The 15,624-nt window shown below is 32.7% G+C and overlaps 2 protein-coding genes across 4 annotated transcripts in view; both read left to right on the forward strand.

Moving 5' to 3' along the window:
* The window catches only part of LOC125056698 (neuropeptides capa receptor-like), a 40,477-nt gene extending 38,737 nt beyond the window's left edge, over positions 1-1,740 (forward strand). Inside the window, exon 9 of the mRNA XM_047659964.1 lies at positions 1-1,740. Within this exon, the coding sequence (XP_047515920.1) occupies positions 1-54 (54 nt within the window). The 3' untranslated portion in view covers positions 55-1,740.
* A 6,375-nt stretch (positions 1,741-8,115) lies between these two features.
* LOC125056769 (chymotrypsin-2-like) lies at positions 8,116-13,228 on the forward strand. 3 transcript variants are annotated; one of them, XM_047660054.1, is made up of 5 exons: positions 8,116-8,250; positions 8,330-8,522; positions 8,594-8,840; positions 12,650-12,802; positions 13,038-13,228. In XM_047660054.1, exons 1-5 carry the CDS (start codon positions 8,190-8,192, stop codon positions 13,182-13,184), a joined length of 801 nt encoding a protein of 266 aa, XP_047516010.1. In that variant the 5' UTR covers positions 8,116-8,189; the 3' UTR covers positions 13,185-13,228. The 3 variants fall into 3 exon arrangements, with proteins under 3 accessions (XP_047516010.1, XP_047516011.1, XP_047516009.1); XM_047660055.1 differs by having other exon boundaries at positions 8,166-8,250; positions 8,342-8,522; XM_047660053.1 differs by having other exon boundaries at positions 8,168-8,250; positions 8,315-8,522.
* Positions 13,229-15,624: the final 2,396 nt, after the last annotated feature.

A 15,624-nucleotide genomic window follows, 5' to 3' on the forward strand; every position in this document is an offset into this window, starting at 1 on the left:
ACCAACGGTGTCGGGAGGGCTAACGAGCACAAGAAGTATCGATTTGCTGATTGATTAATTTAAAACGTCGATATCGAGACGATTATATGGTATTTGTTTGTGTCTTATATTTACTACTTGTCTCAGATAAAGTATTTTCGAAGGTTTTATCTGAATTCATTTGGTTGTATTTCAAATAAAGCATAATAATTTCATTTCACAAGATAAAGACCACTGAATGGCACATTTTAGCGGGAATATTCACCTTTGTCTGAAAGATGTTTTAAATTAATTAGATATATTTGATAAGAATTAAACTAGTCATAGTTATATTAATAGTTATTTCAATATGTTAAAGTAAAATATTTATTTTTGCTATATGTTGTAAATTAATAGAGTTGTAATGTTTATATTTTAACTAAAATAAAGAATCCATCAAATCTATAAGTATCTTGAAAAGTCACTTATTTAGTTATTTTTTACTTAAAGTATTTATTAGTTAGGAGCCTTTCTTCTTGTATAGTCTTTATGAAAAAAAAAATCAGTAAACAAAAAAATGAATTTGAGATTGTATTAAGTATTTGTATGTTTTAATAATGTATTTATAATAAATGTCTTTTGAATATCAGTTTTATAATCTACCACACCTCTCAATAAAAAATAAAACAAAATAATCTGCAATAATTTTTCATTTAACAACATTATATTTAAAAATTATTATTTTGTTCCTACTTTTAAGTAAGTCATACTTTTATCGAAACGGAATGCATCAAATAGAAATACTTAACAACATAAATGCAAAAAAGAATTAAATAATACTAGTAAACTCATTTCAATTTAAGGTTATGAATATTTTAATGATAATAGTGCTTGGGTTGCGCAAGAAGGATATAATAATTGTAGCATAAATGATTTAAGCCCTGCCTCTATGCGGAAGAGTGAATTAATAATATGAGAACAAATGACAAAATATATGGTCGTCCCTAAAAAGTAGGTACGAAAGCGTAGTTTAATTACGCCTGCAAACTAATTGTAAACCTGAGAAAATACAGACATGCAATGAATTTAGCATAGTTATGTCGCGAGATAACTTTTAATGAATCCTCGAAAGCAGTGCGCAGCGACAGAACTTATGCGTGCTCTCGACTTCAGACGATTTGTCAGAGTTACCTGACCTTAAATAATACTTTTGATCCTACTATTTATGGACTAATTGGCTATTGGACCCTGAACCTACAACCACACCCAGCTGACCTTGTCGGGTTCAATCCAGGCAGCAACACACAAAACTGTTCTGTTCCAAGAAGGATTGTCCCGTTACAAAATTATAAACTTCAAAGTCAAATCAGTTCAGGATGGGCAGTCCGAAAAAATACCCTTGCCGCAGATTGCACATTCTAGTCCATTCTGTTTAGTAAAACCCTAAGTTAGTTGAGATTAAAGATGTGTCCGCTTTTTGCAACGCATATTGTTGCATAGACCGCGAAGTTGTAGTGTAGTAGACGATCGATATACGATAGACATATTTCTAGCAAAGTTAATGAATACAAGTGCCAAATAAAACGCACTTGCACGCCATCCGTCCTCTGCCCTATTTTTGTGGACCTCATAGTCATTTTTATTATTGAAACTGGAAGTCAATCCATATTGAAACAATCCTTTGACACTTGTTCCTACGAATGCTGTTCGATTTCATAGTCGGTTCAGGTTCGTTTTCGTACGTTCATTATTATTTAATTTTGAACAAAATTTAACTTAACTCAATAGCGTAACTATAATAATGATCTAATAATCTAGTCCCAAATTGTCTCCAGGAAAACAATCGCAACCCACAGCCACAATCCTGGCTGCCCTGGAACTTTAAATGGAGTAAATGGAAGCATTCACGGCGAAGCGAGGCAGGCACAGTCGAGGAAGAACATAATTCAAATGCTTGGTAATTAATTATATAACGACAAAAAAATATAATTATTTTCTTATCGTCTAATAACAAAATGTAATTTGCATATTATTAATTAAACATTTAAATGGAAATGTACCGAAACAAATAACCGATTAATCGATTTCATGTTTCTATAATCTAAATACTACTTATTTTTTTGTTATAAAATAGATAATATTCTTCGCAAACTGAAGGTTGCGAATTGTTTAATCAGTAAAATAAATTAAATTACTAACATAATGTTCCACTCTGATTTAAATATAACTACGAAAGCTCATCTTATGTAGGATCTCCATTGTTATCTAAATAATATAAAATAAAGCTATCCTGTTGGTGCGTTTAATATTTATGACATTTGCTTGAAGATGATCTTAGATAAAGGCCGTATTATATATCTTAAAACAAATAAAACCGTAGAGTCTACTACGTGGTATTTTTTACAACTTTTGTCCATCTTCAAGAGTTAAAAGTCAAAAATCATTTATTCATAATAGCACAATGTACACGTCTTATGAACGTCAAAAAAGAAGTATACATTAAATGCTTCTAATTTTACATTTATTGCCTATATTTGGGTTTGACCAGACATTCGTAACTGCGTTCCTTTGTTGATTACACAACGATTTCGTCTGTCCGATAAATCCTAATTGTAATTAGATATTTAAATGATTATAGATTATTTAATGGACAAGTCTGAGTATGGCTGTATGACAAAAGTATTTAGGAGTTACGAATCTTATTTCCTCATTCTGAATTATATGGTTTATCGAATTTAGCGGCCGTAGTGATAGCATTTTGCGTGTGTTTGGCCCCATTCCACTTCCAGCGTTTTTTCTTAATCTCTGGCAGCAGCGCGGCGCACTACCACACTGTTAACGAGTATCTATTCTTGGCTGCTGGAGTATTCTACTACATATCTGCTACGGTCAACCCTATTCTCTACAATATTATGAGTCATAGGTAAGTATGTACTCTATTTTAAATCTTGCCTAATACAAGCAAGGTGTGGGTTGGTGTCGGAACATTTAATTCTGATAATTATTAAAGTCGTGAACTCTCAAAGGCTGTTGGATAGGAAGTTACTATTTATGTGTTTTGACAGGTTTTCGAACCCGATTCCTTTTGTACAAATAAATAAAAAAAAAACAGAAATATATTTGTCACTGCAACGGGCTGGCCACATCAGTAATTGATTGAACAATTATTTTTGATGCTTAATGTACCTTTATCAGTATCTTAATCATATTTTTTTTATTTATTATAAAGTTAACCAACAATTAATTAATATCAAGTTTGTTCGATTGACTCCAGAGAATTATTAATGTTTTAGCATGACAGCTTCAAATTAATTCCCCACAATTTCATAATAATATTTTAATTACTCGTTCGAATTAACTTTTCAGATATCGGATTGCGTTTAAAGAGACTCTCTGTTGTCGCCGTTATAGAGATACCTCCAGTGATTCGATAATTTTCGTTATTTGTATTGACATCTTTCACTAACAAATCTTTTTTATTCCTTCAAACATCACACATGTCAAAATAAGGAAAATCAAGAACTGATAGTATGTTAAAAAAAGGATATACCTGTGCGACAATAACATGAGAACTTAATAAGGCGCAACGCTAACCAGATCCATTAAACTTTCTCACAATCGTTGCCCGCGACATCGCTGCACACAACTCATGAAGGGACTCTTTGTATTGAAGAAGTAGGAGGGTCCGCGAAAAACGTCGTCTTTTCAACTTTTTATACTATACTCAAATTGTAGACCACTCGAAATGCTAGATTGCTGGAATTGAAGATCGGTCTATTCAATGTAAATAAAAATCATTCTTAATTTCATATCGTACATAATGAGACCATTGAGAAATTGATATACAAACCTTGAGGGCACTGAGATAGATGACAATAATCCCGGTTATAACAATTTTGCCGTTATGGATAAATAAATATCTTGTTAGTCAGGTACCTAATATTTTTAATGATAAACTGACCTCTAGGTACCCAACTAGTTCGCGAGCGCTCCCATAGTCACGAGAGGCGATCTCGTACGGAGCGCCCGCGTCGCAATAGTTACTACGGGGCGGAGCAACCAATTAAAAAAACCTATTAAAGTATTTATTAGCTAATAGCATTTATCTTGTATAGTCTTTACGAACAAAACAAATATGTAGAAAATTTTAAATTTTTCTTTAAGAATGAACAAAATTGAGATTGTATTAAGTATTTATATGTATTAATAATTACTATATAATAAATGTCTTTTGACTGCAGTTTTATATTCTTTCACACCAAATTTGCAATAATTATTAATTATTATGAACATTTTTTTTGTCAGATTAAAATAATAATTGCACAAATATATAATAAACTTATAAATTCATCGACACTCATTATTCTAGACTGAGTTTTTTTATATATAATAGGAGGCAAACGGGCAGGCTGCTCACCTGATGTTAAGTGATACCGCCGCCCATTTTAAGTTAGTTCCAAGCAAGGCCAAAACCTATATTAATCTTTAAGATTACAAATCAACTTACCTTATAAAATTATACCTACTATTATCACAATCAGTCTTGTAATAACTGAAAAATAGAAAGTATTTAAAGTTCACAATAATTTAAAACATACTTTCGTATGGGAATATTTTATATGTTGATTTTTAATATTATTATTATAATAACAAACAACTTTGAATCTCTAATAATACATCTTCTCTACAATATTCTAGAGTACAATTGCGTTGGTGCAGTGCGATACAACTTCTTTCTTATTATTCACTAAATTCCGTAGTTTTCTTTAAAAAAAGGTGATTTACAAGTATTACCTTATAACCTTGCAGCAAAGTTAACTTGACTAAGAATCAAACTTTACTAAAAATAGTTTATTTTGGTAAATAAAAAGCTATTCTCGCCGTAATTTCTTGTCTAAGTCCATCTCTGAGCAGTATTTCATCAGAATCATAATTATAATTTGAATAGTTCGATCAGTGGTTTAGTTATTAAAAACTTAAAAAATTGATTCTTTTCATCTTTCTTTTAATCCTCTTTTTTTGAATAAGTAAAGTAACTAAATTTCACTGGATAATGGAAAACGATAATCTCATCAAAATTAATTATTAAAAGCAATTAGCATAAAAAGTACTTATTCTAACCATTTTATTGTTATTTGACATTGAAACTATGACGTCAACGTTTTCTAATTAAGAATTTGCATATTTCATAAAACGTGGATATGCCACGTGTAAGTCTAATTAATAGTAATAACAAAATAATAAAGCCAAATTCAGATAATACAGTAATTTTTAGTTTAGCTTTAGTTTTCAAATAAAAGTTGAAAAACTATTTTTGTGTCTGTTTTTTCCTCTTCTTCACTATCACTTTTTAATTTTTCACAACAATTTTTTACACCATTGCGTAAATCTTTTTCTCGCAGATTGAACGACATGTAACACTTGAATTAAATCTATTTTTAGGAATTTTTGAATTCGCCCTGAATTCGTGTATGTTCCCAACCCTCAACCGCTGTATTAAAATTATATGTTAAAATCTTTGGTAATGATTTTAAGTCAATTATATTTCCCGTTCAATAAATTTTTTGGAGACATTACCTAGCTAGTACATGGCTTTTGTTCCACACACGATAACCGCGGAAATAACAATGTTACCAATTATTCTTGATGTTCTCAATATACCTACTATATAGTAACAAATTTTACTGAATGTAAAAAAAATAAGCAAATGTTGAAGGATGAAATAATAGAGGAGTCCTCAAGCAAATAAAACAGTCCTGAGTTGCTCATTCCCAAAAAGTTTGAAGGTAAAAAGTAGCGTTCAGTAGTAGGTAGACTATAGAAAACTCATTGAGTTATTGTTATCTAACATCACCGACATCCATACATATTAATATATGAGCAGAACAAATCGAGACGTTGAAGAGTGGTAGCCATGAAACACATACCTTCAGATTCTATATTCATCGTGTAACCACCCGAAACGGTTGTAGTAATAAAATCATCTTATTTAGAACTTCTTTAATTTTTTTTTTATTACTGTCGTTTATGCAAGTTGTGACAAACCAGGCAGTATCTACATATTATATTACTAGGCCTTAAATAAATATTATATATACACTATAATATTAAATAATACATTTGTTTAATTTGAGAACAGTGAAATATTTTTTAAGAACTTTATAAGAATTTTTTACAAAACATTTATTATTTCTTGCATTTGCTATAATAATCTCAACTCTAACCCTTATTAAACGAAACGATCACGAAACGGACAAATATCTAAGGCCCAGACTGAGAGTAGTGCCCCTAGCCTTTTTAAAGACAACTACTACTGCTTAATAAGACGACAGAAATGCAAAACAAGCTAGAACTTGTAAACAATATCGAATTGCCATATGGGAATATTCAAAGCACAAATGAGTTGTCAGTTACACTACTTCGGTGGAATCACTGACCTCATCATTTGGAATTCCGTTTTAGTTTCGCAATCGGTTTGTTTTCCTACTGCTGAGGTGGTGTTCGTGGTGGTTTGGTGATTTACAGTTTGATCAATGAACTTAAATCTGAAACATTTGTTAGCTTTTAATATTTATTAAATTAAATTCTAAACATTTTATATGAAACATATTCGTTAGAATCTTGCTATAAGTGCGCATGTGCAATAGTTGCTCATTTGACTCGTTCGGTTGTTTACGAATTGACTCGAACATCTCCCCGAATTGGCCATCCGACTCGAGTCGGAGTAGAAATAGATTATAAAAGAGGTTGTGACACCCTACTGTACTACCCTAATAACTAGATCAACTAGCTCTTACACATTATACAGGTAACCTTTAATACATGGTCAATATCTATATCTAATCCATATAACATGGAACCTACAAAATATTTCAGTAAAATAATAATTAACAGTCAATCAGCAAATGATTATACCTTAATATTACAATAATAGTTCTATTTTTTTAAATAATATTTGCAAGTTGAGTTCTACTCAAATAGTTTTCGCTTTGGAAATTCCATAGCAATATCTTGAATATTGGTGTGAGTATAATATACCAATACTAAGTCTAACTTTATTCTAACAACAAAAATGTCGGTGCAGTGACACTTCACATACATACAAACTCGTGACCGCATGTGACGTCCCAGTTCATGTCCGGTTATGGTTCTCTTGCAAAAATTCCCTGTACGCCTATTAAGCCTGTACATTTTCACATTTTGAGAGTCCTACCAAAAATCGATCGAAAGTATTTCCTCAAAAGACTTTATTGGTCTCTGAGAAAACAAGTTTCTGTGAGTGGGCAAATGAGGAGAAAACTACACAGAAAAAGGTTCAAATTATATGAAATGTATGATGAAAAGCAATATAACACTAGTGTGGAATTTAGGGAATATGTCTAATAATTTTTGTATGACCCAAAACTTAGCGATTAAAAAGAGTGGCGGAATGTTTCTTGCCAGTTCTTTTTTGCCCGCTCTACGTAAATTTACAATTAATTTAACTTCTTTTTTGACGTTCACAACTTTACTTGTTTACCTATATGAATAAAGTTATTGAGTTTGAGTTTGAATCGTTAGTCAATTTGGAGAAACGAAAAAAGTTAATTTAGATCTTTTTTATATTATGTCCTGTACTATTATTTTAATTTCTTGTTTGAAAACTATAGTATTAGTGTTAAAATATGGCTTATATAGCAATAAAGCCTTTTATAAATTTGAGGAATACTTAAATGATACTAATCCTTGGGATTGATTTGCTCCAGTTCAAACAATTTGTATGACAATACACAGAGAGTTCTTCTTACCCGCTCTACGTCTTTGACTTTCGAACTGGTAGTAAATGTAAATTTACAATTAATTTAACTTCTTTCTGACAATTCATAAGTGTACTTGTTTACCTACATGAATAAAGATATTTTGAGTTTGCGTTTGAAAACACTATCGTATTGCTAGGACGCTTCGTACCCAAACATCATTCATTCCGAGCAATTTTCCTAACCTTTATTTCAACAAAATCATATTTTTTTCTAATTTTTATATGTATATAAAAATAATTATATACGATAGTAATTAAGTCACCCGTTTGTCAGTCGATAACAAAAATAAATTAAAAATCGATTGTAGTTTTTTTGGAATTTGTCATATTTTAATGACATGAATTTTTAATAATTTATTCCTAAACTAGATAACATTTCGTATATAAAAAGAAAGGCATTCTATGAATATGTACATTTACTACAGAACTGTAAATGATGATGGACGTCTCAAAGATATCCTTTATTTTACTGTTAGTCGCATGGAGCGTACAGGGTAAGTGTTTTTATTTTCTTATTAATTATATCCTTTTTTTTGTTTAATTACCTATTAAGTACAGTGCCGTTTACTGTAGGCGATGCTGAAGGACTGGTCTCTAAGACTGGAGGACAAGAGCCCGACACCCGAGTGGTGGGTGGCAAAGACGCACCCGAAGGCCTTGTGCCACACCAAGTCGCTCTTATATTGAAAGAAGGCAATTTCTTTTTCTGCGGTGCTGCTATCATCTCCAACAGATGGATACTGACAGCTGCCCATTGTGTCTTAAGGTATAATAATACATACATATGTGCAGTTAACTTTATTAAATTATATTTAATAAAGTTTACATTTTTTTCAGTCTTAAACCATCCAAATTTACCGCTGTAGTTGGTTCATTATCGAGAACGAAAGGTGGTACAACGTATGAAATAAACAAAGTCATTTCCCACAAAGAATATAACAAGCCAAATAGATTCGGCAACGATATTGCTGTTATAAGTACGAAAGAGGCCATCGAATTCAATAAAAAGGTTCAGCCCCTGCCATTACCCACAGAGGATATCAAGTCTGGATTGTCGTGTATACTGAGCGGCTGGGGTAAACTTGTGAGTAAACAATTTTGCGGATATATATATGACGGAGATAATGGTTCCATAATGTTTTTAAAAACTATGACGTCAGCCGTGCTGACGTCATTTTCTTCATTGGTATTTGTATACTCAGTAGTGAAGGTAATTTAAAACAATAAACTCCAATAACAGTTGCGGGTAGTCATAACAGACACATCGTTTCCTCTTAACATAATTTATTAAATATGGTTAAAAGTAGAAATATATGATAAATAGCAATAATTAGGCAATATTAGTGAATTGTCCATCTCTGGAAGTGATGGGTGCTTTGTGGAGTACGGAATATATACAAATAATTCGACTTTTCAAAAGTGATTTTGTGTTGGTGACTATAAACTGTGAACTATAAAAAAAAAGCTATGTGCAAGTGAACTGAGAGCCCAGATTGACAGTTTTTTCTGTGTAATACGTGTTTATTTTAGATCAACGACCGTTATTGTGAGTTGCTTAAATATAAAGTATAAGTACAGAAACGTACATTACTGTAAAGAGCATTTATTGCAGTGCAATTTTTACTGAGACATTTTTAAAGAGAGCATTTATTGTTGTGCAATTACGGAAATATATTTAATAAATATGAATGTTTGCGAAGGTTGCAAGAAGTCGCTTTTAGCAATCGAAAGCATGCGCTGCTGTATGTGCGTTCATCTATTTCACTATTCCTGGGTATTTACCCAGGAATAGTGAAGTTGAAGTTGCTTGTATTAATATTTATTAATACAAGCAACTTCAAGAAACTTTCTAAGGACGCTAACACTTCCTGGCAATGCCCAGCTTGTAAAATTGCTACAAAAAAATAGGTGATAACGAGACGCCCACTCGCGGGCCCAAGCAGACCGGTTATGATGAAGAACGTCGCAACTCACCGGTGGTGCAGGATGAGAGAGTATTTATTAATAGAAGCGAGCTTCGAGCAATCCTTATTATTAGACCACAAGCCCATGAACAAAAAATACCTGTGAAATGACCCAACCTGAATTACGCTTAGAAGGCTGTTACTATATCTGAAAATAGCTCTGAGCACTATGCCGTCATTTCTGAGCGGTACATGTGAGTACGTGAGTGAATGGACTTTCTCAGGTACAATGGGGGAATTTCGACTAATTATTAATGTACGGCTTTGTTATAAGTGTATAGATGATTAAAAATAAATGTCGAAAAACCTAGTGCCGTACAAAAGTGATGGTGCCGGAAGTCGGTGCAAATTTTTAATTCGACGACAGTTGCAGAAGCAATATAGGTCATTTATTACTGTACGGCATTTGTGTGATTCCTTTTGGACACATATACAGATACTTTACCCGTAAACGCCGTACATATTTCCAGCGGAGCGGTCGAAAGCCAAGGGTCGGAACCCTACCCCTACACCCATATACCCTAAGGTCATTGTAAAATGTACGGCAACATGTTCAAAATATTATTTAACACGGACAATAATGTTTTATAATTATGCCGTCCAAATATTATAGTTAATATTTGTGTAATTAAATATTTATCGAAATTTCAAGATTTACCAAGTTCTTACTGCTGTAAGATCAGAGAATAATGTACGGCAACTTGTTTTTTTACATAATGTTACTAAATATTACCGTTGTACATTATAGCCGTTCATTATAAATGGTAACAAATAAAAATATTATGATAAAAAATATATGAAATTTCCGAAATTTAGATGACTTTTCAAATGCTCCTAGAGTAATATGGGGAGTAATATTTTCAAAGATTATTGTTATTTTATATGTAACAAATATAAATAAACAAAAAAACCAGATGCCGTACATTTTACTCCAGATCATTCTTTACAGCTGATAAAAACTTCGACGACGTTTGAGGTGTCCCTTAAGGTCATTAATAACTGTACATATCTGAGTATACTACCATAAGGCTGTAAAGTATATTTACAGCCTTATCGTACCAGCAGAGAGAGGTAAAGGAAAAATATTTTTAACAAACATAAAAATATAATACAGGGCGTCCCAAAGTTATGAGACATGAAGAGAAAGTACCTTAAATATCGCAGATAGGGTATTTTACTAAAAGAAGACTTTATGTTATTTTTAAAAGTTAGTAATTCTGCATTCAAAGATTTTTTAAAAACTACTTGCCTCGTCTGGAAATCGAACCAGCTTAAATTAAAAAAAAAACACCCCTACTTTTATGATGCCAATCGAAAGAATGGCCAAAACCTAATAACTTTTCTAAAGTAACAGACTCGTAGGGGATTTTTTTAGGCCGAATACGATAGATATATTCACGCTGTTACTTTCTTTTAAAATACTATGTTACTTAAGAAGAGTTATTAGTTTTTGGCCATTCATTCGATTGGCATCATAAAAGTAGGGGTGTTTTTTTTTTACATTTAAGTCGGTTCGATTCCCAGACGAGGCAAGTAATTTAAAAAAAATCTTTGAATGCAGAATTAATAACTTTTAAAAATAACATAAAGTCTTCTTTTAGTAAAATACCCTATCTACGATATTTAAGGTACTTTCCCTTCATTTCCCATAACTTTGGGACGCCCTGTATTGGTAGGCGGTGGTAGCGGACTATCGAAAGTGTACGGCATTTATCTTTTATTGAAGATTGTCTAAAGTATTAATAACCTGTGTTATTGCCGTTCAGATAAAAGTCACCGGAAAATGACTCTTTTCTGAGGAAAGTAATTTACCCCATACACCTATGTGTTCCACAAAAAATGTACGGCATGCTGGAAAATGTTATCTATTTGTGAAGTACTCTCAAGATCATTTAATTTTATGTTGTTTCATATCATCATCACCTATATGCTAATCAGACATATGTTGCGACCCTTGGCTTTCGACCGCTCCGCTGGGAATATGTACGGCGTTTACGGGTAAAGCATCTGTATATGTGTCCAAAAGGAATCACACAAATGCCGTACAGTAATAAATGACCTATATTGCTTCTGCAACTGTCGTCGAATTAAAAATTTGCACCGACTTCCGGCACCATCACTTTTGTACGGCACTAGGTTTTTCGACATTTATTTTTAATCATCTATACACTTATAACAAAGCCGTACATTAATAATTAGTCGAAATTCCCCCATTGTACCTGAGAAAGTCCATTCACTCACGTACTCACATGTACCGCTCAGAAATGACGGCATAGTGCTCAGAGCTATTTTCAGATATAGTAACAGCCTTCTAAGCGTAATTCAGGTTGGGTCATTTCACAGGTATTTTTTGTTCATGGGCTTGTGGTCTATATGGCGATATTGTGTCGTCTGAAATATCACCGCTAAAGGAAGAAATGGCGTCTCTCAAGGAAGCTGTGCAATTTGCAACAACAAGATATGAGGAATTGAAAGCTTTGGTTGAAAAGCGTGACTCAGAGGTAAAAAAAAATTGTTAGGGATGAATTCTTCACTCGAGGGAAAGTAATGGCGCTGGATACTAAACTCTGAAGGGAAGGTCCATTAATAAGAAGCGCGAAGAGTTGGATCTCCGTAACACAAAATTGGTCTCTGGGAAGGCATTCTACGTTATCAGTGCACAATAAATTATTGATCTACAAACGAGTCCTGACACCTGTATGAACCTATGGTTGCCAGCTGTGGGGCTGTACCAGTAATAGCCACATCCAAGTAATCCAACGATTTCAATACAAAGTGCTCAGGGGAATAGTCATGTTAGACAATAGTTAGGTTAGACTCAAATTCCTTATTAGTATTAAGTTAGGCTAGATCGTAATGCTCCATGATGTCTTAGTAAAGACATATGTAAAAAAAAAGTTGAATTCATTGGTCATTTGCATACTTTTAGGGCAAAACGCGGGACATACCTGACAAATTGCAATATCTGTATGTAAAAACATTAAACAGCGACGACTGTACGCGCTTAAGACGAAACTCTCCACTCAAAATAACTTCCAAGCAGATGTGTACCCTTAACAAATATGACGAAGGAACATGCCAAGTGAGTATATATTTATCATTTTAGAATCATTTTGCCACTAATCTTTTTCAACGGTATACGACTATGAGTACATACACACATATATACACAGCCTATGGGTACAGAGATAGCTTACTGTTTTTATGCTTCGTAGCAGACAATTTATAATTTTTATGAACTACCGAACAGTAACGACATTTGAATTATTCAAATTATCCACGTGCTATGTACAATGTTGGTAATTGGAAATTTTCAGGGTGATTCAGGCGGCAGCTTAGTGTGCAACGGCACCTCAGCCGGTATCGTGTCCTTCAACTTGCCCTGCGCAAATAATTTCCCTGACACGTACACCAACACGTACAAGTACATCTCCTGGATAGAAGAAAATACTAAATCACCCTGAGTATTGTCATTTATAAATTGTTATAAATTTCGTTGCACAAATTATTATATGTGTTTTATTTAGTTACAATCCCTAAATTGCGTATTATCAAAAACATCAAAAACAATTAAGAATGATAAAGGGGAACTCTGTCGAACCCCAAATAAAATAATATCTGTTTAAACTAAAAGATACGATACGTTTAGATACCTAAGTTTTGGCCTTCTTATTTTTATCATGTTTCAAAAACTTAGAAACATCAAGTATTGGAGTAACTATAATGTATGTAATAGGAGGCACACGGGCAGGAGGCTCATCTGATGTTAAGTGATACCTCCGCCCATGGACTGACATTGCCAGGAGTCTTGCAAATGCGTTGCCGCCCTTTTAAGTTAGATCCAAGTAAAATCTGTATCTCATATATCCTCAGCTTTAGTCTGCAACGAATTTCTAAAATTGACTGGAATTTACGATTATTTCATCATAATCGTAAATACACCATCGCAGTCGTTATATTATCAGCGTGCATTAGGTACACTTCACATCGCGATGCAGATGCACCTTTATCTTCTCTTTATGCATCTTGAGGTATTTCTGTTATGTTATTTGTTGAGTACAATACTATAAAATAAATAAAATATGTTTATTATGGAACATAAGATACATGTATCACTTACTCCACGTCATTAAATTTGAATTTGTAGGCATCCCTACTCATCGGCAAAGAAGACAGAGGGTGTAGGCCGAGAGAAAAAGCCGGCGTAAAAAACTCTAGGTACTCTTTTAAAATAGCAAATCATCAAACAATACTTATTTTAAAACAAATATCGCAAATTAATTAGAGGTAGCCTATCTAGCACTAGACCCAGGCCCTTTTATCAACTAGATAATCGTTGACTTTATAGTAAGCCTTTTTACACAGCTTTTCTCTAATACATTTCTTAAATTTATTGAATGGCATAGATAAAAGAGCCTCTGGGATTTTATTAAAGAAGAGTATCCCTTTCCCCAAAAAAGAATTACTAACTTTAGATAGTCTAGTACGGGGAAATTGCAGCCTGCGTTTGTTCCGTGTATTAACATTGTGCGTATGTTCTATTCTAGTAAACTTATCACTATTTTTGTATACATACATAATATTTTCATAAATATATTGCGAGGGGAAGGTAAGTATATTAATTTCCTTGAATTTATCTCTAAGAGATTCCCTACATTTTAAATTATAGATTGCACGAATAGCCCTCTTCTGCAGGATGAAAATAGTTTCGACATCAGCAGCATGACCCCATAATAATAAGCCATAAGTCATTGAGCTATGAAAGTAACTAAAATAAACAAGTCTAGCTGTATCGACATCAGTTAGTGAGCGAATTTTTTTAACCGCGTAGGCTGCAGAACTAAGTCTCTTCGCCAATCCGTTAATATGAGGGGACCACTGAAGTTTTGAATCCATGGTGATTCCGAGAAATACAGTTGTATCATCCAGATTCAATTCCTCACCGTTTATAATTGGTCTAGTATCCATAACCCTAGCATTTTTTGCACAAAATTTAATGCATTTTGTCTTTTTTGCAAGAAGGTTATTCATGGACCAATGGACAATCGAAGATTGTCTTGCCAACATTCCTTATCAAACTAATTTGGGATATTTCAATTATTTGTTTGAAATTTAGAGTCAACATTTAGTAAACATGTAATGGAAAGAATTTATTGTTTCACAGCTTTTTATTATTCTTGATTCTAAATAAACACATGTTTAGCAGTTTTTAAATATCGTAATAGTTTGTGATCAATGCGAAAAGATTTAACACTTGGGCATCCCCAGCTTATCTGTAAAGTTGGTCGAAAATGTTTCTTGGATGTTTTAGCTTCTAATAAAATAAATTGTGTAGAATTTTCTGCAGAATCTAAAACCCAAAATATTTTAGACGTAAGTTTTTTTTAAAATTCATTAGAACAAAAATGTCTCATATCATTGTGCACGAAATATGTTCAAGTACAGCTGTCACCAAGTTGCCAACGACAGTTTTATCATAAAAATGGGGGACTCGTTCATGATCTTTTGAGTCTTATTATTGTTGTGAAAGCATTTTTCACAAGAAAAGTCGGTTACTCGATTTGTAGGATTTGTATTACTACAGGGTTGGATTAAAGTACATAAAAAAATAATCAAAAACCAAAAAATAAGTCTAAATGAAACTGAAACAAAACGGAAAAGGCACAGAAATATTCACCACATAATTAAAATGTATCTCTCATGCTAAATTATCGAGAGCGTGAGAATGTTTCAGCATAAGTTAATAAAAAAACGTATATTATTTAAATACCAATTACAGACTTGTAGTAACATAAATATAGAAAAAGTTTTTAAAATACATAAAAATTGTAAAATAATGAAATGTATAATAACCGAATATATTTTAACTTACGAATGCGAAATTTTTTATATGAATACCACAGC

Source organism: Pieris napi, chromosome 15 (genome assembly GCF_905475465.1).
Source record: "Pieris napi chromosome 15, ilPieNapi1.2, whole genome shotgun sequence".
NCBI classification, from domain to species: Eukaryota; Metazoa; Arthropoda; class Insecta; order Lepidoptera; family Pieridae; genus Pieris; species Pieris napi.

Bases quoted from the DNA above. Each gene is read 5' to 3' on its own strand.
- LOC125056769 (XM_047660053.1), top strand. From the start codon at position 8,190: ATGATGATGGACGTCTCAAAGATATCCTTTATTTTACTGTTAGTCGCA. The intron at 8,251-8,314 runs GTAAGTGTTTTT...TATTAAGTACAG, and splicing joins AGTCGCATGGAGCGTACAGG to TGCCGTTTACTGTAGGCGAT. The intron at 8,841-12,649 runs GTGAGTAAACAA...GCATACTTTTAG, and splicing joins TGAGCGGCTGGGGTAAACTT to GGCAAAACGCGGGACATACC.